We start from the raw sequence: 27,755 nt of genomic DNA, 5'->3' as shown, positions 1-27,755 counted from the left end.
CAGCTAGATGGTATCTAGACCAGACCAGACCTCACCTGATCTGATGTACTTGAATCATCGTATGCATCTGATAGAAGTGATGGTCCCACTATCTGTATGCGATTAGTCACTTATCTAGATGAGCTCTTTACTCATAACTTAAACAGCTTTCATGCTCGACAATCACTCATCTCACCTGCAGCAAAGTCAAGAAAGAACGTCAAAGACGATTATGGCACCATATTTGTGTTTATTTTCACACCTATAGAAAGATTTAACTAAAATCAGTAGTCCAGCTTAGAAAAGCGACATAAAAATACCATCCCTAGATCAACAGCGAATCATTTTACTTCAGAAGAATCATTGTAGGTATACCAAAAATGAAATTTGAAAGAAAACTTGAGATTCAGTAAGTTTTACTAGGGCATTTTGCCAAAGAAGGATATGTGTGCGTTTAACAAAATGTACCTCCTGGAAATAGGGTAGCTTAATCTCAGGCATTTTAATTTTTACCAATGGTGACCTTCTTTGTTTGGCAGGCATGTGGATTAGGTCACAAGTAACATATACTTCGTATTTTACACGAGTAACAAGTAATACGACTAAGTTCCTAGTAGACTTCTTGTGCATTTGGTCAAATGCAGGCTGATGAAAACAAAATAAAGATCAATATGCCGCTTGGTGGCGCTCCACTCATAGGCTCGCCATCTCATCTCCAAGAGTGTGAGAGTAATGGCAAACTTCTGTTACAGCCTGTATTGCTGGTCTATTCACGTTTTTTGATGTTTTGATTTTGTTTTGGTCTAATTTGTTTATCTGTATTTTTTAAAATACTACTACAATTCAGTTGTCAAAGATTGTTCACAAACACCCCCTCTCCATCCCAAACCCCCCGGCCCTCCAAAAAACATGCATGAGTCTGACATGAGTGATGTTTACGTGTCTGCCGTAGGTGTTTCAGGTACATCTAAAGTTTGTCAAAATCCTGTAAAAACCATACGTTCTGAACAGATCATAACTGGGGGCAATTTCACTAAAACATTTTAGACTTGGCATGACAAGTTCCATGCAGGACAAAATCGTAATAATGCGGAAAGTTTGACTTCAAACATCCACAAGCGGCTGACTCGCAGCGTGTTTGCAAGGTTATATCTGATTGGTCGATTGTCACTATTCACAGCAACTTAGGGAGTTTATTTGTATTATTTCATTATAACGGTAAGATTCTGCCAACCAATTGGATAACAGCTTCAAAATCGCTGCAAGTCGGCCCTCCACAAGGCCTCCATGTCATTTTGGAAAAACAGCTAAATTTGATAAGAGGGTTCTATTCACCTAAAATTTCAACTTCACTGGCAGATGTTTCATTTAAGGAACAGAACTTTTCAGAGTTCAAAACCCCTAACTCTTTACATGTAAATTAAAAATTTTCACGTTTTTACTCGAAAGCACTCTTTTCAACCTGCACTTTACAGAAATACAATTCTTTTATTGACTGCAATCTCTACAATCAACTCCACCAGTAACAAAGTTTGAATTTTGGACTGGAGCGCCCTCTAACAGGTTCTAACACAAACAGAGCAACTTGTTCACCTGTGCTCTTTTCTACAAAATGTAGAATTGTCATTCAGTGGTTACATACAAATTTTACAACATATCAGTCTCCTAGAACAAAAAAGGCACATTTTAAATTTACTAATATGTGGTAAAAAATAAAAATAAATATCACTGGGTATGTGTTCATCTGTTTAAACACTCCTTTTTTGACTCAGTATAGCCATCGGTGAGTTTTATAAAAAGTACTGCAGTACACATTGACTGTAATGTTACAGATCAAATGACATGAAATAACTTCTTTCTTTCTTTGCTTTTTTTTTTGATGCAATACAAAAAGTGTACAACTTGAATACGTGACTAGGGGGGGGCTACCTTTTCACTAGTCTCTCCAGAAAACAGCTGACCCACTGCAGTTTGCAAGATTGTCATTCAGAAACAAACCAAATGCAAGGATCAGTGTATATAACTGATTGATTTATGGATGTTCAAAGACGGGTGTCAACCGTTCACTGTGTACACAGTGCATGATCAAATTTGCAGAACAGATCAGATTGCCATGAGGATCCTTTCACAAACAACAAATCATTTGGCAACACAGAGGGACGTTACTTGCTTACTTTGTACAAGCACTTTCTTTTAGCAGCTGCAGAGGCTCACACGTGTACACAGTGCCTTTGGTCAAATACAGCGGACAGTGAAGGGCGCCCCAACAGCCAGAAAACTTGATTTCTATCTGTGCTCCTACTTACAGCAAGGTGATATCTATGTATAGCATAAAAAACAAAATCACTTCAGAACTAACAGTTTGCTAGGTATATGTTAAACACTAATAACACAGGGGAGTTTCTGTCACATCCCGTGTATGATTTTAGAAGCCAATCAGATTCCTTGATACAAAACTACTATTGACTGCACAAGAAGTAACACCACATTTCATTGGTGAACATGAAAATTTCTGTAACTACAGCGGTCCAATGGCAGTGAACTAGTAGATTCACAGGAGTTGTTATTTGTGATGCTGTTAAATCAAAATTAACTCTTTAAGTTTCCTTCTGGGCTACATGTAAAGTTGACAAGAAAATTTTTGTTTATTTGGTGGTTCAAGAAAGTATTATTGATATATAGTTTGGTCTGTGAATTTCTGCATATTGATAAGTGCCTCAACCATGTCATTAACAATTTTCAGCTCAACTTAAAACTATTTGCACTCACTTAAAACCCCGCTAGCTGTATCTTTTAGCATTATTTTTATGATTAAAATAAGTTTGTGAGAATGTACTAATTTAGGTGTGTGTATACACTTATTATTAACTACCCACTGGGACTGTATATGCAATTTTGAACAAGATAAAGATTACACTGCGATTAAATGTTTGCCAAAACATTAAATCGCAGCCCCATGCGGAAAAGCAAAAACCGTGGATACTGTGCATATCTGCACTGAAATCTTCACATAAACTGCACAGAGTAGTCCAATGTAATGCATAGGGTGAATGTTTTCAACTGTGACATTGTATGTTCTGTTTCCTTTGTAATATTACCAATTTTTGAAAATGGCGGGAAATCAAAATGACCGTTAAAATTTGAATTTACTTGTCAAATGTTTCACAAAGGAATGGTTTCCTAATGCAGTAAAAACCCATATCCCTTCAGAGGGTAGAATTCAGAGAAAACCAGGAGAGAATAGGAATATATTTTGAGGTCAACAAATTTTAAGAGTTACAGCTAGAGGGGCTTTAAGAACTATATTTCCAAAAAAAATTTGGTTGTCAGTGATAACTAAAAAGATATTACATGCCTCTGATAAATCTTTGCTGTCGGACAAAAAGGCTCTGGGATAAATTGTGATCTGACAAGAAAAATACGGACAAAACATCTATATTTGTTAGTAAGTTACGATAATTGCACTAGAACACTATTCAAATTTTGCTATAAGCACCATTAGACCGACACCAACTAACATGGCTACGATTTCCTTGAAGGACTGCCAGGGTTTAGAATCTTCTAGTAGTTCCGGAATGACCGAGACTGTGGCAATGTAAATGAAACCCCCTGCTGTAAATGGAAGAATCCACAAGGTGGCCGCGTCGCCGGTGCCCTCGGCCAGCAGACCGATTACACAACCCGTCAGTGCGCCCGTAGCGGTTACAAGCTGTAACATCATCGCCTGTAAAGACAAAGAAAGCCACATCAGTTATGTTAAACCTGTTCACCCCTAATTCCCTTTCAGCAAGTCCACACTCACCTTTGAAAACAATGGTTTTGGGCCGAACCATGCTGCTGAAAGGGATACAGGGCCACTCTATACCAGGTTTCCTCATGACAAGTCATACAGGCAATTTTCCAACCCAAGACATTTTTCAAACTATGAACTTCTGATAGTCTCTTTTGATACTTCCCCTACCCATCATGTATGTGTTACAATACTTCAAAGTTCAAGGACAGGGCTGTATCATTTATGATATTGTTAATGAAGTTTGTGGTAGAATCTTGTTTTCTCTTATCTGAACAAAAAACTTGGTGAGGAGGGGGAAACATATGTCCCTGCAAATTGATGAATCAAGCCAATCAACAGATTTATGACAGAAAAAAATATCAACAGCTGTTGTTACATTTTGTTCAAGATTTTTATCGCATCCCTGATTCCGTTGTCAAAACAAACAGGGATGTCACTGTTTACAGAGATACGACCACACTGTCATAGGCAATACCTGTGCTACGGTTTGGACAATGTGTCATCCCTAAATGATAACTACTGGATATCTCACGCACATCATTTCAACGTAACTCTTATTCGTCTTCACACTCACCTTTCTTTTTGAGCAGCCAGACTGTACCAGGATGGCAAAGTCGCCGATTTCGTGGGGCACCTCGTGGAGGAGTATGGTCACTGTCGTGATAATGCCGAGGTTACGGCTGACCAGGAAGGAGGCGCCGATGGCCAATCCGTCGGTGACGTTGTGAGTGAAGTCGGCGGCCAAGTTCAAATATCCAGCTACTTTGATATCCTCTGCAGATGAGAAGAAAGAAAGATACATGTAAATGAGGATGACGTCCAATTCAGGTCAACTTATTCAAAATCAGCGTATATATATATTTATATATATATAGATTACTTTGTCATACAAGACTGAGATAGACACATTGTAAAAAAATCATCATGTTTGTGTAAATCTCTCGTCGTCACAAACGCCCATGCGGAAATAATTTTATGTATATCTTTCAAGGCAAATTCACATCGTTCACTATGAACGGGAAATGTTACTACAAGGGGATGCTCTGCTGGTTTCAACCAACTGATCTGATTATAATTATGACCCATGTAATTGCACATGAAAGGGTGAAAGATGATTTCCTAGTCAGGAAAATGAAATACAATCATGAAATCTTAAAATCTGCCAGAAACAGAATAAAAAAGTTCAATATCTACAATTTCACAAAAAGCCAAGCTGAGGGTGTGGATTTTCAGCTCACTCCTTCAACTCGAATTCCACCTGAAATCAGCTGTAGCAAACTTGCCCTGCGTAAGCGACCAGACTAAAATCAATATTGTATTTCATGTCAAAATGTACATTGTAAGCCTTGTCATAATGCTGACAAATCTTATGCGCTCGACTGTTAAATAATTAATTCACAAGATTGTTAAATATTCAAATTTTTGTTCTAAACACTCCCTCAGTCTGCTTTGTGTATTTCAAATACTCATATGATATATGAGAGATCCATGTGGTGCAGTTTTTCACGCTGATCCGATGTTAAAACAGCTGGGATTTGAAGAGAGACAAAGACTCTCATGTTTGATCCCGGATTTTGATGCCATATGCCTCGACACATCGCTGTGACGAAGAAAGTGAGAGAGAGAGAGAGACATATCTACACAGTCAGCTGAACTTTAGTCATCCATTATTTACACATAGTGCGTCTGCTCTAGGGATATCAGAATGTGATATCACCCTTTGTCTGGCGCAACATCAGAGTATACGAACATCCCGATGGGAGAGACAGCATCACTGGCTGATAAGAGCATTAAGAAGTTTTATGTTTCAGGCAGGTATTAGAAAACGCACGTACAGCTTATGCCTTTACGACAGCAGTTTCGCTGGCTATCTCTGGTTTAATGGCTCGATAATATCCCTAGAAATTCAGCCATTGAATAAAATATTACATCAAATAATGTCTTGTGGCTGTGGTGAGGATTAGAAAGTTTTTAATTTCACTCACAGTGGAAAGAAGTCTGTGAACTGAACCACTGAATGCTGGATTAATAAATCTGTACATTTCTGAAGATGATATTATTACGCTGACTTTTAATTTGGCGACAATAAATTTCCATCCGAAGCTTTGGCCATGGAAAGAATAAAACAGAAGTTTTTCAATCAACTCATTTTCGTGATTTCGTTGCTGTACAATAGTTATTGTCAATCATTACATGCACAGGTTAAAAAAAAATGGCGGAGTACATCTACTGGTATAACCTTTCACATATTGATGCAATCAAACCCTGGGGTTTTTTCCCCATTCATTTTTCCATTTTTATTGGAAACAGCATTAATAGTTCTCCTTCCAAATTCTCTCGATCCACATTGATTTCCAGGTGATCCGAGAGCTGGACAAAGTAGTACACCATAGGGATTTTGTGCAAGTTAATAGACGGATCAAGGTTATGAGGTTTTCTAGAGTCATTTATCAGCATTCCACAGACTCAGTAAACACTTTCATTTAACGGAAGTCAAAAAATGTTGTTATAATTCAAAAATCATGCACTTGTATAATGCTCCCCTACCGCAGCTCAATCATTAAATTCTGTTTCCTGTCTTCAAACAAACCATGTCCAATAATCATATGGGAATTTTAACTTTCACTTTTTCAAAGGAAAAGTCATTGTGAAAGATTTGGTTCATTTCTGAGGGTCACTTCACAGCGAGGTGTGCCCCTAAAATGACATCAAGTATCATGACTGTTTATTCAAGACCAAACCAATGATGGCCATCCAATTGAATTTTTTGCACCTATTTGGAGCTTGTCTGACCTTTCACCTTTCACCCCGTTTTCCCATACAGCAGACCAACTTCAATCTTGAAAATGATATTGGTTTCCCTACATTTCAAAATTTTTGTTTAATTTTTAAATAAACGCCACTGTATTCTGTAATACTTTTATTCAAACGTTACACCAATTACAAGAATGCCTTGAAAACATTTTATAATCTGGGCACTATCCAGCCAGAATAATTTCTCTTAAATTGGAGCAAAATGTCGTTAAATAGTAGAGTTCAACTTTCAATCTGAGCTGATTATTGCTTGTCCATGACAGATCCTTTTAATCTACTATTACCTCCACCTGCCCCAAACTCCAAGCCTTAAACGGACAGTTCAGAATGGTTACAGAAATCACACTGCTATGCTTACAGTACACTCTTGTGCAGCCATCTTTGTCGTAAAAAAATGTTTGCAATTTGGCAAGAATATGATTTACAACAACAACAACAACAACAACAACAACAACAGGCATTATGCATGGGACTTCTCATCCACACATTGCAGACATTGTAGCTATTAAAGCATTTCAAGCGATAACGATACAACATAAGGGTCACTGTGAGACCACGTGGGGCTGCAACCAACATATGTTACAAAGACTAAACATTCTCAAAGCACAACTATAAAACCCACAGGACTTGGGCAATGATTGAATCCCACAGTTTATGAATTTCAAGGGTATATAAACACTTACACCCTCAATAAAACTCATTAAAAACTGAGTATGTCTCTCTTTGCCTGTCCCTCCTTCAATTTTCTAAACTATAGCAGTCACGTAGCTTTTAATATCATAGATTCCTCACAATACTGGACTCACACATGAACAAAAATATTTTTCTTTCCAATTTTTTTTTGCAAATTATAAAATATGGTCCTCTACAGAAGTACATCATGCAGCAGAGTGACCCTGATCATGCAAATGAACTTCTGAATATGAGAAATAAACATTTTGCTCTTCTCAAATGATTTCACGTAACATATGGCAAACTCGCAGAGCATACGATCAGAATGGTTTGTATGCATATATACAACAACAATAGAGATACACTGTGGTTAAATCAAACAGGTAGTTGTACACAAATTGATTTTGCATAATATTCCTGTGGTTCTCTGTATGGTGTCAGGTTACTACAAAAGGCTAATTATTACATGGCTTTGTCTATGCAGACATTTTTTTAAACTATTTTAATTCCATGAGCTTGATTGCCCAAGGTTGAGATCACACAATTTTGCATATACCATAAACTTTAACATATGACCTGTTTTCCAGTGTTTCTGTCCCTCCTTTCATAATCATGATCATTGTGTTCCACAGCTTGGAAAAAACTGAGGGGCAGCTAATCTGCATGACAATTTATAATTTACATATTTTTTTTGCTTCAAAAATAATTTTTTTGTGCCTATATATTAACATATGAATCGACGGCTCCAGAAAAAGAGGGCTAATCCACCTCTAAAAATTCCCTTATGGAGAACCCCGATGATGAAACGCCTGGTTTCAGCACAGAGTGATCAGTGAGATATCAAGCCTTATTCTTATAGCTGCCGAATCTCAGTTTGTCAACAACAACAACAACAACACTGCATATAATTGATTCTTTGCACTGATGTCAATTTATTTTGTGGCAAAGAAGAAGAAAATGCACGTATTTCACAGAAAATATTATCAAAATACAGCTGCTGTCCCTGTATACCATAAGAAAATTCAGAGAATATCATTTTAAGAGATGATTGACCATACCACACCGACAGACACACCTTGACACACGGATGAGTTTCACAGATTTCCTGACACGGATATCAATAATCACTTTCGATGTTGCTAGGCAACCAACACAACATCCTTCACTGTATCTATCACTACTGCTATAAATGTACTTTGGTCAAGCCCTTTAGCTTTTGTGTCTTAAATTGATCTACAGAACAAAAGCAAAAATCATCAGTTTTATTTTTATTTTTTTTCCTCATAAAAATCGCCCTCAAAATTCTTTATTTCCTAGCCTAAATGAACTAATCATAACATATTGTATAAATTCAACGAATAATAAATATGAAATTAAACATGGGGCCCGGGGGCACCGACGTCCTTTGTACCTCCTTACTGTTTATTATTTGCCATAAATGTGAAATTTGGCAAAAAGTCAAATTGTTTGGACATAAATGAAAGTTATTTGAACTGGTTGGTTACTGCTCCAGCATAAGTTCAAGTGTGGATTCTAAGTATCAACAACCCTGATATGAAAGTGAATTAAGAATTAGAGATGGGACTCAATAGGATCAACAATATCTAAAACAGGAAACGGTGAACTTATATAATACAGAAGGGGAGAAAATTTAGCCAATGGCTAATCTAAACCAAATTACTTAAACTGGACTGTTGGCATTGATTACACATGTATTTATTGTCCATCATATAGAAAATAAATTTGGGCCATTGACTAAAAAACATTTGCTTGTTACACTCACCACACTTGTACTTAGTATTTGGAGTGTACACCTATCTACAATACAATGATAAAAAGTTTGGACTCTGTAGGTCAACAGTGCATCTTTAATGTGTGAGACTAAATAAGCTTACCCCTCAAGCTAAACTAAGCTAAACTGTATGTATAGGCCAAAGACAATATTTAATTTTGAATTATGTAGTGCAGGGAAGGACATACAATATGGTGAAAAGCAAATTAAATATAAAAACTGAATATACAATTATATGGAAATGTTGTTTTACAGTCATGAGTATCTGGTGTGTGCCGAGAGACAAATATTAAAATTGGACAGTATCATCCTGACCACAGTTTGTCTGACTGGTTGTTTCCTTCTGATTTTCTGACACGGTGATAGGTACAAAATATTATGCTATTCACGATAGTTATACAACATAGCTTGCATTTTGTTCACAGTAGAACTGAGTTTTACATGTAAGATAACTTTCTCGTAAACTGTAAATTCTGGCTTCTGGCAGCTCAAACGTCGCAATACTACATTTTTTGATATGATATGGAGTGACTTCCACACATATGCAATATGCAGTGACAGTCGATATGTCATAGTAAGAGTCTACTACATTCAAGCATAGTGATGTTGACAACTACATGCATGCCAGTGCACGATTTCAAAGTAGCAAGGATGAAATTCTAATGGTCTTTTAGTGGAAATATAGGTATTAAACGACAGTGAAACAAACAACATTAGTTATCGTGACCTTGCTGAAGTGCAATCTCGGATCATGTATGATCTGATGATCATGCCAAATTTATACATGTCGGATTATGCCGTGATTCTGAAGTGCGCGTACTTCCTTAGTAAATCGGTCAACATCCCTGCGTACGATGCTGTGTGTTCCGCTACAGCTAATCGCCGCGCTCACCCTACGTACGGTGTCTTTGCAGGGCTGTGGTGGTGGGGCGATTATATCCCTTTTCCTGCCAAGTCGGTGAAAATCCGCTTGAAATTCGGTGTAGCTAGAATCTGAGCAGCCACGGCCGTTATCCTGCCAAGGCGGTGGAAATCGGGCTACTTTTTGGTACCCCCTTTCCTGCCTAGTCGACGGAACTACGTGTAGCAAACCCTTGCTCGCGCTAGGGGTCGTTCGAGGACAGGTTTTGGGCGAGGAACAGCGTTTGCTCTCGAAATGGGTTCACAGAGAGTCCAACGGCAGGGAAAGGTGCGGAAGCTACCCAGCCAGTCCCCCACCCCGGTGGGGGACTGGTTTTTTTTGGGGGGACGAGTAGCGTACTTGGCAGGTTAGCACGTTGACGTATTCTAGCGAGTTTGGGTTAACTTGGCTCTGAGGCACTACATAGATTGCGGCCGAAATTGACCGTCTCGGCAACGCTAATCTGTAAGGCAACCGCCTAAGACCGCCTCAGCTGGCGGTGCAATTTTTGCCAATGGTGCGAGACGAAAATCACGGACTTGGTCCTGATTGACGGGAAGTGCGGACGGATTTGACGGACTCGGCTTGATTAGTCCCTGACATGGAACTGATCCGAACGGACTTGAGCGACATTTGTGAAGGGTAACCACCGCTTTTAACGACTTGTTACCTTCTCGAAAAGACTACCCATCAGATGTCGGACGTTGTCGGCTGCACTTGGCTCTAGACGTTCAAGCCGTGCAACGAAACACACCGCCTCAGCCTTGCCATTCACGAACATGGCCTCAAAATTTGATACCATTGTTCACCGACTTGGCGGCTGCGGTTAGGTGCGTGAACCGTTGTTCACCGACTTGTTACGCCTATGTTGTCCCTGTGAAGTTCGGCTAACGGCTGAGTCTAACGGGAGTTGGCAGACCTGTGTTTGGTTTATACCGTAGTATGACCGACTCAGGTAGAGGTACCTGTCGGTATATTCCGAGTTTTACGCACTCGGGCGTCAATGACGGGTCGTCATCACCGCTGATGACGTAGACGTGCTGGCCACGTTATTTGAAGGAGCCATGTTTGCCCAACGGACGAGGCCGAGACAGCCGTTGACAATTATGGCATCCTTCATCTTTGACCGCCTTAGTTGGGTAAGCCGCTCGGCAGGCGACGGTTATGACCTAAACAAGCCGCTGAAGCACTGTTCGTTGCCGTACAAGAACGAGACGGCCAGTCCATTACTGCTTAATGGGCGATCTGTCGGGTTGGCTTGTCACCGACTTGGATGACAATACGCCCTGCGCAGGCGTACTTAGAAGGGACATGAGGTTAAAGAGACGGGTTTCCCACCCGTACTAAACATGGGCTTGGCCAACGTCTTGAGTGGCAGGTGCGCATGCCACGTACCCAGCTGGACGGAATGTCAAGTTGAGATGCTAATGACATTGACTATGTTATGCTAAGTGCTCGAGGGATTTGCATCGCAAATGAGTATTATTAGCATATCAAATGGTGCGGACAGGCAATTTACATGACGGGTAGGAATGTCAGCGCCGGTTGGTGGACTGATTGCCGTAGGTCCATTATAATAACAGGTGGATGCATATATTAACACCCTGCGTCCAATCATGTCCAGGGCTTTGTTTCCCTGTGGCTTTAAAAGGGAGGGACCTGCTAGTCTGTCGACACTGTTCCAGACATGAGCTTGACGGACCGCAAAAGTTTTCTGAAGGCGAGCAGACGACTGAAGCTCAAAGATGCAGAGTCTCCGGGCGGTAGTGGTAGCGATCGTTGTGATGTCCCTAGTAAACGTTCTAAGAAGTCGGGCAAGAAACGCTCCCGTAAGGCGAAGCTATCTCCGGCTGAAAAACCCAGTGGTAAGCGTAAACGTAAGACGATCGTTCTGCCGATGAGGATGATGACGGGTCACCGGTGCCGGGTCCGGGCGGAGACTACTTCACCTGCAGAGACTACATCTGCTCTTGTGGGAGATACTTCACCTGCACAGACTACGTCTGCTGCTGCTAGTGAGACAGTGAGTAATGAGACGGCTGATGCCATTGGTTCTCCCCCGGCTGCTCCGGGAGAGACACCACCTGTTGCACTATGAGCCCTCATCCTGCGTCAGGAGAGGTTCCTGTGCCCAGTGCGAAAGAGCTTGAGTCCTCGTCATCAGCAGAGGCTGCCCAGCCCGCTCCTGCCATAGTTTCGTGTGCTGCGATGTCCCCGCCGAAAAAGATAGTGCGGAGGGTTCGTTATCAGGATAGCCCACCTGATTTTGAGCCAGATATGATCCTTGATGCCGCTACGGGCGAGTTCAGGCCCAGACGCCCAGACGACGGTGATATCACCGCTGAGTCCGACTCGGAGGTTGACGAGGATGCGGCAGAGGACGATGACTTTTATGACAGGCAGTATGTAGGTGAGGCAAGCTCTGACGACGATGATGACGTTGCTGCTGTGTTGGCGGAGGACGACACCCCTCCTGTCTGGCGTATGTCGGAGACTACCGATGCTAATATATTTGAGGAGACCGATTTTGACCATGAGAGAGGACCGACTTTCACCTTGCCCAGCCACTCCCGTGAGCTCGATTACTTTTTAAGTTTATTCCAGCTACACTGATCAGATTGGCCAAGGACGAGACTAATAAATACGCCAAATTCCACCAGCGATATATCGCTAGGAAAATAGATAAATACTGGCGTAACGCTGACTACCGAGAGGTGCAGGCGTTCATTGGCGTCTTAGTCTGTATGGGTATCGACCGTAAATCATCAGTGGAGGATTATTGGTCTAGCGATCCCTTTCTGAGAAACCAGGGTATTTCTACTGTGATTACCCGCAGTCGCTTTCAGCAGCTTATGCGATACTTTCATCTGGCAGACCCAGAGAACGATCCACGTCGTGATCCTGATGAGGCACGCCGCCGACGTCGGTGTCAGGAGGATCCCCTTTATAAAATCAATCCATGGATGGAGCCCATAGTTGACCGGTGCGTAAATAATTATAAGATGGGTAGAGAGATCTCCATCGACGAGGGCATGGTGCGATTTAAGGGCCGTTCTAAATTTAAGCAGAGATTACCGCATAAGCCTGATCGAGACGGTTTCAAGATATGGCAGCTGTGCGACTCCACCACTGCATACATCGCTAACTTTGCACCGTACCTAGGTGTGAAATTTCGGGATCGGACTGATGGGAGACGGCAGGAGCGAGGTGTGGTGAAAAGAATTACGATGGAGCTGGTCCAGCCATTCTGTGGATATAATCACAGCCTATTCTGTGATAGCCTGTTTAGCACGGTCGTTACTGCTAGAGAGCTGATGGAGACCGGGATCTACATGGTCGGGAGTTTTAACCGCCGTAATCGTCGCACCATGCCCCCTCAATTAATTCCGCCGGGTAAGAGGAAGCGCCTTCCTCTGTCTGTTGGGGATATGAAAGCCACGACCAGAACGGACTCTCGTCTTAACATCACTGCTTATCAGGATAGTAACGCTCAGGTGCTGATCTTGAATACGGTCTATCCACCCTTGGAGTGCGTGCCAGTGGGGGAGGGAGACGAGCGGCGACAAGTGCCTCTGTCGCTGTATAATTATCGCCGGTACATGGGAGGGTCGACCGAGCCAACCAGAAGCGCAAGTACTTTCACACTGGGCGCAAGAACCACAGATGGTGGACATATCTGGCATGTTACCTGATTGATGTTGCCCTGGTAAATGCATATATATGCTTCAAGCATGTACACCTGATAGTAAGCTGACCCATAAGATGTTTCATCTGCGTGTCGGGAAACAACTCATTGGCGGTTATTGTGGGCGATCGCAGCCCAGTGTGAGAGAGGTCGAGGCCACCGTTTCTCTTGCCTCGTACATCAATCCACAAAATCAGCCGATGCACGTTGTCAGCCGTTTGGAGGGGCGGCAGAAATGCTGTAAAGTATGCAGCAGAGAGGGTAAGACCACTGCGAGCGGACGACTGTCTGAGACGTCCAAAGGATGTAGTCTGTGCGGGGTCATCTTCACGAGGGCGAGTGTTTTGCGGCTTTTCATCATCGCATGATGCTACGAGGTAAGAGGAGCATTGGCGTGCAGACCTCTACTCACACAGCCCCGACGACACCCATCAGCAAGAGAACCCGACGTAAATAACGGACAGGGGACAGCTTCGCCTAACAGTGGCTTGACTGTATTCTTAAACACGGACCATGATCACATTTTGAGCACGGTTGTGCCGTTTGTTTGTGCTTTACGATCCCGCTGATTGTAAATTGAAACACGGATTATTTTGTACAATCCCCGATTGTAATCTTTGTAACACGGACCATGCACTCGGACGTCGAGACAGACTCTGAGATTTATTATTCGGCATAATGTAAATTATTCCGAATAAAATACTATCTATGGATCGCATATTTTCGTTTGTTTTGTTTAGACGGATTATTTTGTACAATTTCCCCCTATTATAATTTTTGAAACACGGATCTGCCACCCCGATTGTAATTTTTGAAACACGGACCATGCACTCGGACGTCGAGACAGACTCCGAGATTATTGTTCGGCATAATGTAAATTATTCCCGAATAAAATACTATCTATGATCGCATATTTTCGTTTGTTTTGTTTTTACCCCCACTTTCGTTTTTGGCAGATCCGTAAGGACGCTATAGTAATGGATGAACGTGCGTTGTATCACGTGGGAGGGCACAGCCCAACGGAGGCTGTGCTCGTGCGACGTAGACGTTGTACCAACCATCTGTCGTTGGGGTTAGTGCATAGAGCAGTTGCACTGTCCAGAGCTAAGGTGGTACAAAACTGCACCTTAGTAACAACTGCACAACTAACCTGTTAGGAAACGGTAACACTAACGAGCTAAGTGTGCACTGAACTGGCCAAACTACGTACACGCCTTCCTTCAATGGCGGAACTATGTCGTTGACACTACGTCAACGCAGACTGCACTGTGCGACTCTTCCAAGTCGTTCAAAGTACGTGGCCAAGTGACACAACCCAGGGGAAACAGGACAGGTTTGAGGGTGCTGCCGCACCCATAGCACTAACCCCTGGGTCTTCTACTAACCCACGAGAGAGGTGACGTTTCCCCGGGTGTGGCCGTGCGTGCCGGCAAACGAGCTTTACTTCCGCGAAAGTAAGCTAGAAAACGGCATAAAAGTGCACGTCCCCCGGGGCAAACAACGCCCGTGACCTCGTCATTTTCTGGACACAACCTCATCAGCGGTTGCCCCTCTATACAGGCATGCAAAAATTTTGAAGTCTAACACGTATATGGTCGGTAATCGTACCCCGAAAATGCGGTATTTTCCTGCCAAAGCCTGGCAGGAAAGCGTGCAGGAGAGCCTATCTTCTGTAGACACGGAAAAGGGGCCGGTTTTGACCGACTTGGCAGGATAACGGACAGGGGCGCTCGGCAGGAAAAGGGTTTTAAAGCTGTAGCGGAACACACAGCATCGTACGTATGGCTAGGTCAATATAAGCATGCACACACTGTAATAGCGATCGGAGTCAACAATGATGTCAAAATCAATGCACAACTGTCGAAATTACCCAAAATAAGCAACAGAAAACTAAAAGTTATCGCTATGTCGAAAGGACAGTACATCAACATAAAACGACGCTAGTTTGTTATGACATGGAGGTAGGACAGAGCGTTCCCTCGCTCTCACCCAGCTATTAGTACGGGCCGCCGGTGGGATTGCCTCGCTGAAGCAATGGTACTGGGAGTAACGAGTACGGAGGCCATCATTCTTCAGTCTATCGAAGGAGCGTTTCGTGCCAAAAAATACATGACAGCAACAAAAGTACCATCACTGTTAACTCCATATTTACAAAACGTCATCAAATACACGCTAAAAACCCCCAAAAAACGTCAAGATTCGCACCAGACGCGAGAAACAAGATGGCGTAAGTCCTTGCAAAACAATGCTAACTTGTTATATGCTCATGCGCATATTAAGGGGAGACCCATTTGATTTCGGGGGGGGGGGTATGCAGGAAGTGGGTATGGGAACTTTTTTTGGTCAGAGAGACAGCATTTTTTTTATTTCTACTGTCAGACCTGCATCAATTTTTTTTCAAATGGAGTAGCAGTGAATTTTCAAATTTAAGCCACTGTTTCACATATCACAGGATGGTTTTATGTATTCATTTTACATTCCAACAAATGAAAACAAAATGGAAAGTCTAGTATATATACAACTTTCAATTGTAGAACACTTTTTGGCAAATAAACTGTGATCATTACTATACCTGCTTTTCTTTAGAATAGTCAATTCCTTTTAAGTTCTCAGGGGGGGGGGGGGAGTATCTTTTGTGGTCAGAGAAACAAGGCTCACACATTGTATTTCTTTATATTTGTTGTTCCTCAATTTTTCATTGTCAACTTGTAATCTTTCTAACATATTTATATTGAGAGAATAATGTATTGGTTTTAACACTAGTTTATTGACTCCTGTCTTGTGTTTTAAATTTTCACAATTTACAGAAGTCAAATAGTCCCATCTAGATATTGCCTATACCATTGAGATATTGCAACAGAAATCCTGAAATATGATTTCTTGGGTCAGAAAAGGGAAGGGAAACATCGAGTGCACTGAGGTGTACAGTAGTGAATGCTTATATCGTAAGCGCTGGGAAAAAAACACATAAGAATTGCTTGTGGTAAAAACATTTGCGCTGCCTATGGCAGCATGCCAGCAAAGAATACATGAGGATGAAGTTTCCAAAATTTTGCTCATTTCAACTGCATTGTGACAATTCCTTTTTTATTTCTGTCTATTATGAGAATTTTTTTTTCTCAAGCCATTACAGGCTTAATTTTTTTTCTTTTATTTCACCTGGTGACATTTTTTTTTCTCAAAATCCTCCATACCACCCCCCGGAAATCATGTGGTTCTCCCCTAAGTGAGCCCCTGACCTATACGGGCCAGTGGATTGATTCCTCAGTAGAACTGATATGCCTGCCGGTACCGGTGTTTATCGCCTACGGAGGCCATCATTCTTCAGTCGATCAAAAGCGCCTTTCGTACCAAAAAATACACGACAGCCGCAAAAGTGCATCACTGTCAACTTCATAACTATAGAATATGTTGAAACAAACAGTGAAACGATCACGACGTAAAACATAGGGCCAAAGTCCCTGAAGCTACTATAGACATGGATACAAAATTAAGTATTTCCTGACTGTATGAAATTATCTCACTAAGGTCATCCTAGGGACATGTAAACCAAATATTAAAGCTGTCTGAACCAGCGGTTTTGAAAAAACAAGCGACTCAACAGTTGACAGAAGCTCTGCGGTGTTATGTAGAGAATAGCTTTTGTGACACATGTATTGATGAAGAAGGTGAATATCTTTGATAGCTCATTTCAGGATGGCCTGACCAAAAATGGAAAAAAATTCTGTAAAAATACAGATTTGCATATTTCATCAGACTATATTAGTCTATGATAGCAAATAAACGAGAGTTAATTACATTCTAATTAAAGTAAACTGGACTTGCTTAAATGAAGATTTACGTCATAATTATGGGGTTCACATCTAGGCCCAGGGCCGGCCAGAACTAATCCGGGAAATGTGAGAAGATAAGCTAATCTTTTGTCCGCGTTCACATTACGTTCAACGCTGTCCTAGCCTAGATCATTTGGTAGCGTCTAGCCGACCGTTGACCTTATACAGGTCAAAATACATGCATCAGATACATTCCAGTTCCTACATAGAAAATCATGTCATCCAAAATCAACCTTCAAGGGCCTAATCAAAGGCGAAACATTAAGGTACATGAGGACATGTAACAATGAAGAAGACTTCAACAACAAAGTCAAAACATTTAATGAAAAGCTATTACTGCGAGAATATCCACAACAAGAAATATCAAACATCAATGCGGAAACAAATTACGCTACACGAAGAACACATTTAAATCACAAACAAACGCACAACAACAACACAAATAAATTGATATTTGCTACCAAATATAGTCCACACATCAAAACAATAGACATCAAACAAGCACTCCTGAAGAACTGGGAAGAAATAGAAAAAGACCAAACACTAAATAATTTATTCACGATGAAACCGATCATCGCTTACAAATGAAATCCAAACATTGGCGACACACTCATAAATGCACAAGTACACAATCTTAGAGAAACGACCGAACAAAATGAAACACAACAAACTGACCCAAACATAAGTATTCTAGCCTCCTTGCTAGACGAACAAAACACTGACAATAATTATTATTATCGTCATCGCGATAATTGTTGGTACACCCAAGCCCCAATATACTTAGGGAAACCGCTGCGAATATCCCTATATCGCAAATTAATTAGCCAACAGTATTGCTAGTGCACCAGATCATCTTGCAGTTTGTTTATCGAAAACACTGCGGGGTGCGTATGCGGTGTCCCCTAGACAAAAAAACACTATTGCAGAAGCCGTTCATATAGCGTGAACGATGGTACATTAAAGGATTAACTTTTACAAGTTAAGTTACATTGCTTTTGCCAGTTTTTGTTGAATTGCTGTGGTAAATTCAATTGCCTAGGGAACATGTTGAAGCAACCAAATTCGACAGACTTTCCCTGAAGAAAAAGTGCAGGAGAGAAAACGATAGGTACTGTCATGACTTTGGCTTCGTTTCGTTGTACAGGCGTTGTCATCATAAATGCCGTTATTACCACTGTCTCACAAAAACTATAATTTGCGTCCGGCATTGAGGTGAAATCCGTATTTTGAACTGTTATTTTTATAAAGTGATCAGTTTACGTCGAGGTTTACAGTGTGCGTAGTTTTTCTATATGATGTACAACATGAACCTTTTCACGTTTAACACCCATCGCGCGAAATGTCATCTTACCTCAAGCATGTACTTCGACAATTTTCCATCAAACGGACGGCTTCCTTGAGAGAAATTCAAAGTCTCTAAATTTATAATCTCGTTTAGAAGAAGAAACCGATTTGCCGACCGACCGCTTTAAAGTAGATGCGTATTCTTAGAGTGACAGTGAGAATAGACAGTTGTGTAAATAACTCGTATTTTATCGGCCGTGCACCGATGTAGTTTCTAAAAAGTTACTACTTGTAAAACTTCCAGGCTTCGAGGTTCTGTTATCCGACATGTCGTAGCGAAATTCTGTGAGAACTACAAGTAATACAGACAAAGTTTGGGTTTCTGACGGTTTCCGTGTATGAGCTGATTATCAAGTTGAAATTATTGTGTGGATAGTCGTTGCTGCTGGTCCGCGGCGTGGCGGGAATTTGTCACGTACAAACATTCTTCAACTGTCAGCCATATAAACCTCTACAGTTTTCATCGACGGCTTTCGTGGTTTCGAAGAAGACCTTTTTTTCTCGGATATATTTCTGACAACCTCGGCTTAGAGGCAAAGTCGATGTCGTCTCGTAGTACACCCTGTACGAGTCTCGGCCTTGACATGACACAAGCAGACATACGTCACTGTTCAGTCACATTTATTTGGATGCGTCATACGGATAATATCATTATTCAAGGGGGGTATCAGACTAAAGTGGGCACAGAGTAGAGTTTTCTCAAGAAATGTAAAACGGAAAAGGACAGTCATATCATCAATTTCAAAGAATGCTGAAATGCCATAGTTTTTAATCGTTAATCGATGGCAAAGTTTGTATTTTGACCTCAACGTATCCAATCGAGAAAGTAAACTTGGCATGACCCAAAGTTTGAAAATGTGTTGTCTTGTCTCCCGCGGCCTGGCATGGCCCGGAGGCAGTGACGTTTCGTACTTCGAATTCTGAGAGCTATCAAATCGTCACGATCAGCGGACACGAAATTACTATTTTCAAATTGCCATCACTGAAAAAATACAGAGAAATAAGAAAACACGGTGAGAAAAAAGGCATTTCATCGATGCTGTTGATAACCTTCCTTTCGCTTCTGATCTACCCAGTGCAAAACTGGTACCTTTTCAAACCACTCATGACTCAGAACCCAACTCATTCCAACTGGCCCCATACAACCGGCCCGAATTCAATTTGTTGGGAAGGCAACGATAGCTTTTCCTGCAAACGTAGACAGACCTGCAGTGTGCACTGAAAGGAATAGTTGGCGACATCTTTTCGAAACTCTGAAAATATAGCTAAAGAAGGAGCCATATCTCAGTCAGTACGGCCGAGGCAAACCTTAGCGTTCACACCGACTATGGGGACAGCATTCCAGCATTTTCAAACGAAACGGAAAATAATGTCAAGGAAGGCGATGACTTATTTTCTAGAGTTGAAGAAAATGCTCAAAATTTGGCTGTGTTTAGTCAATCAATCGAAATATTTTTGTTCCAATAAAATCAAACAGTCTCGATTCTACCCTCTACTAGACTAATCGACAACGGAGGGTGCATAGGTACGCGGTAGAACGTGTAAATCTCAAACAACGGGCGAATTGGTTTCGGGCGAGTTGATTCTGGGCTGTTCAAGTTGGAGAAAGTGCGAGTTAATTGTCATTCGTGCAAAACGGTCAAGAAAACTTCAGGAAAATAGGAAATCAATGAAATTTACCGCAGACGTGGTGATACACTTACATGTAGGCAAAAGCAATTTAACTTCATAGAAAGTCAATGCTTTACTTCAGTAATTTATCGGTCATGCAAAATGAACGGCCTCTACTTTATGAGACACCCAACGGTGTTTTGATAAACAGACTGAAAGATGATCTGCCAAACTTCATGCACATAGCGATAGTGCTGCCAGCTAATCTCTTTGCGATGTAGGTATATTCCCAGCGGTTTCCCTAAGTATATTGGGGCTTGGGTGTACCAACAATCACAGGTACTTAAATCAACCAGTGATCGCGAAGCCTCCTGTAAACGTACATAATGTACGTTTACAGGAGGCTTCGCGATCACTGGTTGATTTAAGTACCTGTGCCAACAATTATCGCGAACCACGAACCACGAACAGTGAAACATAAATCTAAGGAGAGCAATCTCCAAAGAAAAGCGACTGAGGAAGAAACCACACACTGGTTTCGAAACGTAGCGTCAAAGGATCACCCTGTCATTCGACAGCCAGATTACGGCTACGTCTCGCCATGGCTTATATCTACACCAATAGCCAAACACACAAAATCAAACACAAACACAGAGAACGAAAAAATAGTGTAGGCGATGTGTGCAGCCGCTTTCCCTTTATTACAAACGCTGTGAGATGATATTGTAGGCGATTCGATCCCTTGACGTGCCGTCCATCAGATTTTTCACCATATCTTCGTTCCAAATGCCTAAAAGACACTTGATTTCTTCCGTAGCCCAGATGACTCCTGTCTAAAATGATACTGAATCGTCGAATAGGTCAAAGACTACCCTGCATGTCAACTACAGAGGGCGTCAACTGGGACCTGAGTCGGACAATACGCGTTCACATACGAAGTTTACTGCTCGGCCAGAGACCTGGGTCGGCCACAAACCACCCCTCTCGACTAGGACAGAAATTGTCCGGACAGTGGCCGGCCAGAACCGTTCACACCTGTTTTTTTGGTCGGCCACGAACCTGGCTAGGACAAGGGCCAAGTCTTTTTTGGCTAATGTGAACGGCCCTAATAAAACAGCATATCTGTCAGGTTATAAAGAATCTTGAGCTGGTTATCTTTTAATATCAGCATTTTCATCCTATTAACCAAGCACATTTTAACTTTCAAATTAACATTGTAAGTAAGTTCTGTTGAATAAGTTGAGACTGTACGTACTCAGAGAAAGCACACTGAAGAGACAAATGTTTGTAACTTAAGAAGTTCAAGGTCATCAAAAGCATTATAAGGAATCATGTTACACTTTCATTGCACTGTTTACACAGATTGCATAATTGCTATAAATAGCACAAGGAATCTTACAGCCCAGCTTTACCATAAAAACCCTATCACTTTGACCACTCTTTTAATTGACCACTCTATTTTTTCCTCAAAAAGTAATCTTATTTTATCCTTACCAAGTCAACCATAAATGGAAATTAGAACTTTCTCTATCTCTATTTATTTGACCACCCTATCATGACAAACTATTATGAGCAATTTCTTTTAGATAACATAAATGGTAGTTCAGAATATATCAAAATTGGGATTCAGGAAAGTTGCCTTTACATGTTTTAATCCTCCAAGATGGTAAGCATTTCACTTTGAACTGTCAAAAAAAGTTGAACTTTGATAATTCCACACTAAAATTATTTTGGCTTTGATGATTTCCTCATTAATTCAATTATTTAAAATCATATTAATTATTTTTTCTGGGTGAATTGATAGGGTTTATACAGTACAAGAATTACATACAATGTAAGTCAAATTTTGACCAAAAATGACAAAAAAATTCCTTAAAAATACACATTTGCATATTTCATCACAATTTGAACAAATCTAAGTTGGGTTATCCCTAGGGACCTGCATACCAAATAACAAAGCTGTCTGACTAGCGGTTATGAAGAAGAAGATTTTTACCAAAAACACCTTTTTTGGCATTAATTGCCTATTTTCAACAATATCAAAAAATTAAAAAAAAATGGTTTCTCAAAATCATATTTTTCATCTACACAACAAATATCAAATCAGTAAGTACTGCGGTTCTCAAGATATTTGAGTGGACGGACGCCTTACAAATGGACATACATACATACATACATACAGACTGACGACGGACGCCGGACGGATACCCATCCCAATAGCTTCTATAGACTATAGTCTAGAGTAGCTAAAAATGTACCCAGAACGAGAAACAAGATGGCGTCCGATTCGATTCTTCAACTCAGAATTGTCCTAGAGTTGTGCGCATGCGCAGACGGTAGCTTTAACGAAAGCGAGGCAAAATCAAGTAAATATAAAATAAAAATGGATAAAAATATTGTTTAAAAATAATACAAGGCATGTATCACCAAATTTTGAACATTTCTGACGGCATTGCAACTATACGAACACCCATGCCAAATATCACAATAATCAAATTAGTGGTTTTGAGGAAAAATTGAAAATAGTGGTTTTCAGAAAAAAGCTAAAAAAGTGACTTTAAAATGATTCAATCAAAAAAAGAAAAAAGACCGTTTGAGATACATGCCAAAGTGACCACAAGACCAAATTTCAGAAAAAGTTACTGAAGCGTTTCTGAGATACCTGCGTCCACAGCATACGGCCCACTGTATGCAACAACAGAGGCCGCGTCATCACATTAGTACTTTGTGCCCACAGGGCACAAAGGACTAAAAGGACAAATTCAGATTGCATGTTACCATAACAGGTGTAACGGTAGTTTCTAGATTTTTATTTGATTCAGCTTTGGTACCTTGGCACGGCACGTGTATTCCAAACACAGACATGTATGTGTGTACTGGTTAACCTAAATCATTGGTCTGAACATATGGCTAAGTTGAGTTACTGCATGTAAATATGTTTCCTTCAAATGAAAGAAATTGCGTGTTCAATTTTGCTCAGAGTTCAAGCACCATGGTTCTTTTAACCAGGCTGAACAATTTTTGAATGATTCAAAAGCGTTTTCTAATGTAAACCTCCACATAAGCAGAGAGTTGTAACACCATGCGGTACATCACTATCAAAAAGCTACTGTTTAGCAGTACAATATATCATTTCAACCACCTGTCTAACGAGACAGTAATCTGATACCAGCAAGACAAAAATTTTATCATTTTTCCCACTGCCCCTCACTCAGGTTTATCTGTTTTTCCTACCCGCGAGAGCAAAATGACATCAATTTTAATGCAAATGAGGTTTATCCACATAACAATGAAATTATACATATGAACACAGAGTTGGAAACATATTGGTCGTAATTTAAAAGTAGATTACATTAATATGAGGGTAGCACATCATTTCAATTTCATTTTTTCTCTCTGGATATTATTCCCATATTGCGACGACAAAACATACGATTTTTGTCAGCATTGCCATGCTGATAGAGCAACCGGTATAGCAACACAGAATCCACTCTCAAAATACTCCAGTCAACTTGTAACTCATGAAATTGCTTTCCAAATATTGACCAATCAATGTGAAGCACTTGTAAAACCATGGCAGGGTCTGTTCAACATGTTGAACCAATCATGTTGATCAGAAATCTTCTGGATGAGATGTGGAGCAGACGCAGCGTGACAGTACATGAATGGGACTAATATTAACACTGTGGTGATTTTAATAAGAGATTTCCCAGTGTGATGCTCTTGAATTAAACACCTTTTTATCGGGATACTATGACTACAAAGCAATACATTCACTGACTGCATCAAAATCTCTACCTGAACTGAACAGACTGGATGTATATTTTGGAGCACTAATTACCAGTCCGGCGGAATAAAATGCCAAAAATCTTATTTTGTTGTCAATATTGCTCTCTCCATAACTATTGCATGTATTCGTTTAAATAATTGTCTTTAAATTTTTTGAACGATAAATACAGATGTTTTGTTACAATATTTTTCTTCATATTCACAAAGAAAAAACCCGATGCCAAATGTGATATGATTCTTTTTCAAACTGCATGAAATACTATTCAATTTATCTGCTGGACAATTCTTTGGGCTGACACCATGACCGAATATCTACTTGCTGCTTTTACATCTATGTAGAAACTTGCGCACATGTTGAAGGCCTCAGGGGAGACCAAGTCTTCAAAAGAACTTGGCATCACGAATGGCAACGACATTAGCTATTGTTTCGGTCAGAAAATTATACATATCCGCTTCACTTCAACATGGAACTTCAAAGAAACTTTTGTTGTCAAACTTTTTCCCGACAACAGTTCAAGTACAAAATCATGACTTCAACTGAACTTGAAGAATGAATCCTATCATTTCCTCTTTGGGCCTTGGCCCAACTGTGCCTTTGAAAACATTAAAGCCACACCAAACTTTGGAGGGTAGAGGGTTACTGAAGAGAGTTGCCCTCCTCCAGCGTGTGAAGGCAACTGTCAGTAGATGATTGAAGAATTCCTGGCTGTGCAAATTATCATTCACTTCTCATGGAAAGTAAATTCCATATGAAAAGGGATGATCAACAAAAATATTGGGCCTATGATATCAATCCACAATATTGCTCTGCGTTGATCAGAATTTTATGTTACCATATGCCATATTGTGTACACCACAGGGATTTTTCTATTGTTAGATATTTCGTATTTCTTACCAGCCATATCACCGCTTCTCATAGGAACCATCCGTGACATGCATAAATGTGTATGATATAATACATGTACCAGTGGTTTTGTTAAGGGCTGGTGAGCAAGCAAATGTTACCATGGTTTTAGGGCATTTTACTGGGCTTCACCTTGGCTTTTTTAAATGTAGACCGATACATGCAAGGACTCGGAAGAAATCCTACCACGGCTAAAATATCATTTGCATCTATGTTTCCTATACCTCATGAAAACCATTGTCAGACTCACAGTAATATATATTACATACTAGTATGTGCTGAGTGTCACGGCTGCAATGTAAGAAAGCACTTGATACATCATACTTCAATGCAACTTGACACTGAATGACTATTTTTTGAGCACTGGGAACATATCACTGGCTGGTTATCAGGGAATATCAAGTACTTTACATCTATTGATAGCCAGGGAATGTAGGCTCTGCTTGCAAGGTCTGTATGTCGATGGGGTTCTAGTCTCACCATCACTGAACAACATGTGCACTTAGATGTACACGAAGCTAAGAGAAAGCCTGCCCAATTCACATATGGAAAACCATTAACTGTAGCACCAGCTCTACAGAATATTTAACCCCAAAAATAGCACTTTCTTCTAATGAACACTCTAAGAATTGCCAGGGGGGTGGTGGACCCATAATGACTCAGGCTATAGACAAAACAATATTTGGCTGATTGTTTAAAATCACCCCCCCCCCCCCCCCCCCGGTAGTCTCTTGAACTGTTAAAGTTCTCAAAGGCATTCCATAATCAATATGTTTGCTAACAAGTACTGTATGTTTGGGTAGGTATATGTGTGATGTACACAAATCCATTATAACTAATGATTTGTATGTGTGAATGACTGTTTATATATTAATTATCTTTATGTTAAATATATATTAGGTGAATGGCCAGTGAATCAATATTGTTTGAGAATTGATTGATAAATAAATACAATAAAGAAAACATGATTCTTTTTTTACCTTTTACGACTACATTTTCCTTGCTGTCATCTTTTTCCTTTTTATCTCCGTCTGTCTTCTTTCTCTGTCTTAATTCGGTGTCCGATTCCTTCTTTTCCGTCGCTGCACTGCCGTCAGTGTCCCCTCCTGCGGGTTTGCTGTGACTATGCCCGTGGGAATGGCTGTGTCCGTGTCCGCCTTTCATGAATCTCACCAGCTTCTCCACTATGAGGAAGGCGATCAGCCCGCTGAGAACCCAGAGGCCGACGCTCATGTCGTGCGAGTGGTCGTGAGAATGCCCGTGCCCGTGGGCCTCTCCGTGGCTGTGGCCGTGCTCGTCGCCCCCGTGGGAGTGCGGGGAGACGGCGTGCGGGATGAGGTGCAGGAAGGCGTCTCCCAGGAGACCGCCCGACGCAAAGCTGAGGAGGACCTTTAGGAGGGGTTCGTGCTCGGCGTTGTTTCTTTCCACGGGAATGAAGAATAGGATAAAGAACGGTGCGGCGCTGATTAGCAATGTGGCGCCGATGGCTTCCAACCACATCGTTGTGGTGTCACTCTTCGGCTTTGGAGTCGCTTTCGGCGCCGGTTCGCCTTCGTGATCATGGTGATCTCCGTGGTCTTGGATCTTGCCATGTGAATGTGCGTGTTCATGAGAGTGGCCGTGGTCCTTGCCGATGCCGCCGTGGCTGTGTCCGTGATGGACCCGGTCGTGGCTATGCCCGTGGTGGTCGTGGCTATGCCCGTGCTGTTCGTGGCTGTGTCCGTGGTGAACTTGGCTGTGTCCGTGGTGATCGTGGCTGTGTCCGTGGTGGTCGTGGGAATGAGCGTGGTGATGAGAGTGTCCGTGAGAATGGCCATGGGCCTGAGCGTCTACAAACTGCAAACAGAAGAGGCCTCCCAAAGAAATCGCCAGACACAAAAGAATAACATGCCTGTAAGCCGCCATGTTTGCAAGTATGACACTTCACGCTAAAGCTACGTGGCACAGCCGAGGTAGGACCCTCTAACTTATGACGCATGATGTAATTTAAAAATAAACACTGTCACGTGACCAGTTTTCTTGCGATGAGCTGAGGAGTTTGTTTTCACCTTGTTGAGAATTTCTTGAATGAAAAGTGCACATCTATTGACGATGAATATTTCCATTCTTTTTCACATGATAAAATATCTTTACTTGTACTCTTTTCATAATGTAAGCCCCTCTTCAGCTCTCCGGAAGAATCCAACATCAATTAAGGTTCATCAATATTTAACATCATGATGATACCTGCACTGAATTGAATAACTGCATGCATAAATATCATATTAACCCTCTGAGTGGTGTAATTTTTCCCACCAAAATTACCACTTTTTATGAGTTTTTCTGTTATTATTTTGATAAATTTTAGAGCAAATAGACATAACCTCTTATTGGCTACAGTTTTTGATCAAAGTTTTAGAGAAAATCTAATTCTGGAAAGGAGAATGCTTTATATTTTAAGAAATGTGACAAAAATTGACTTTGGCTCTCAAAATGTTAATAGCTGCGAGTATCTCACCATCTAGGTCCAAGCGGAATAACATTGGTCCTATGAGAAGTAATCGTTACAAATCAAATCTGGAAATAAATGTAAGTAAACATGCAAAATGCAACTTCAAACTTAGCTGATGCCAAAATGATAAAAGCTGTATGCATATTT

General features: G+C 41.0%; 1 protein-coding gene across 1 annotated transcript; it reads right to left on the bottom strand.

The window, feature by feature from the left end:
• Positions 1-204: 204 nt before the first annotated feature.
• LOC139114128 (zinc transporter Slc39a7-like) lies at positions 205-27,083 on the bottom strand. The gene is made up of 3 exons (XM_070675657.1): positions 26,098-27,083; positions 4,347-4,546; positions 205-3,703 (listed from the first exon to the last, which is right to left on the bottom strand). The coding sequence occupies exons 1-3, from the start codon at positions 27,020-27,022 to the stop codon at positions 3,452-3,454; spliced, it is 1,377 nt and encodes a 458-aa protein (XP_070531758.1). The 5' UTR covers positions 27,023-27,083; the 3' UTR covers positions 205-3,451.
• Positions 27,084-27,755: the final 672 nt, after the last annotated feature.

Source organism: Ptychodera flava, chromosome 16, assembly GCF_041260155.1.
Source record: "Ptychodera flava strain L36383 chromosome 16, AS_Pfla_20210202, whole genome shotgun sequence".
Taxonomy (NCBI): Eukaryota; Metazoa; Hemichordata; class Enteropneusta; family Ptychoderidae; genus Ptychodera; species Ptychodera flava.
The sequence above is the reverse complement of the archived record's forward strand: the minus strand, read 5'-3'. Positions and strand labels throughout refer to the sequence as shown.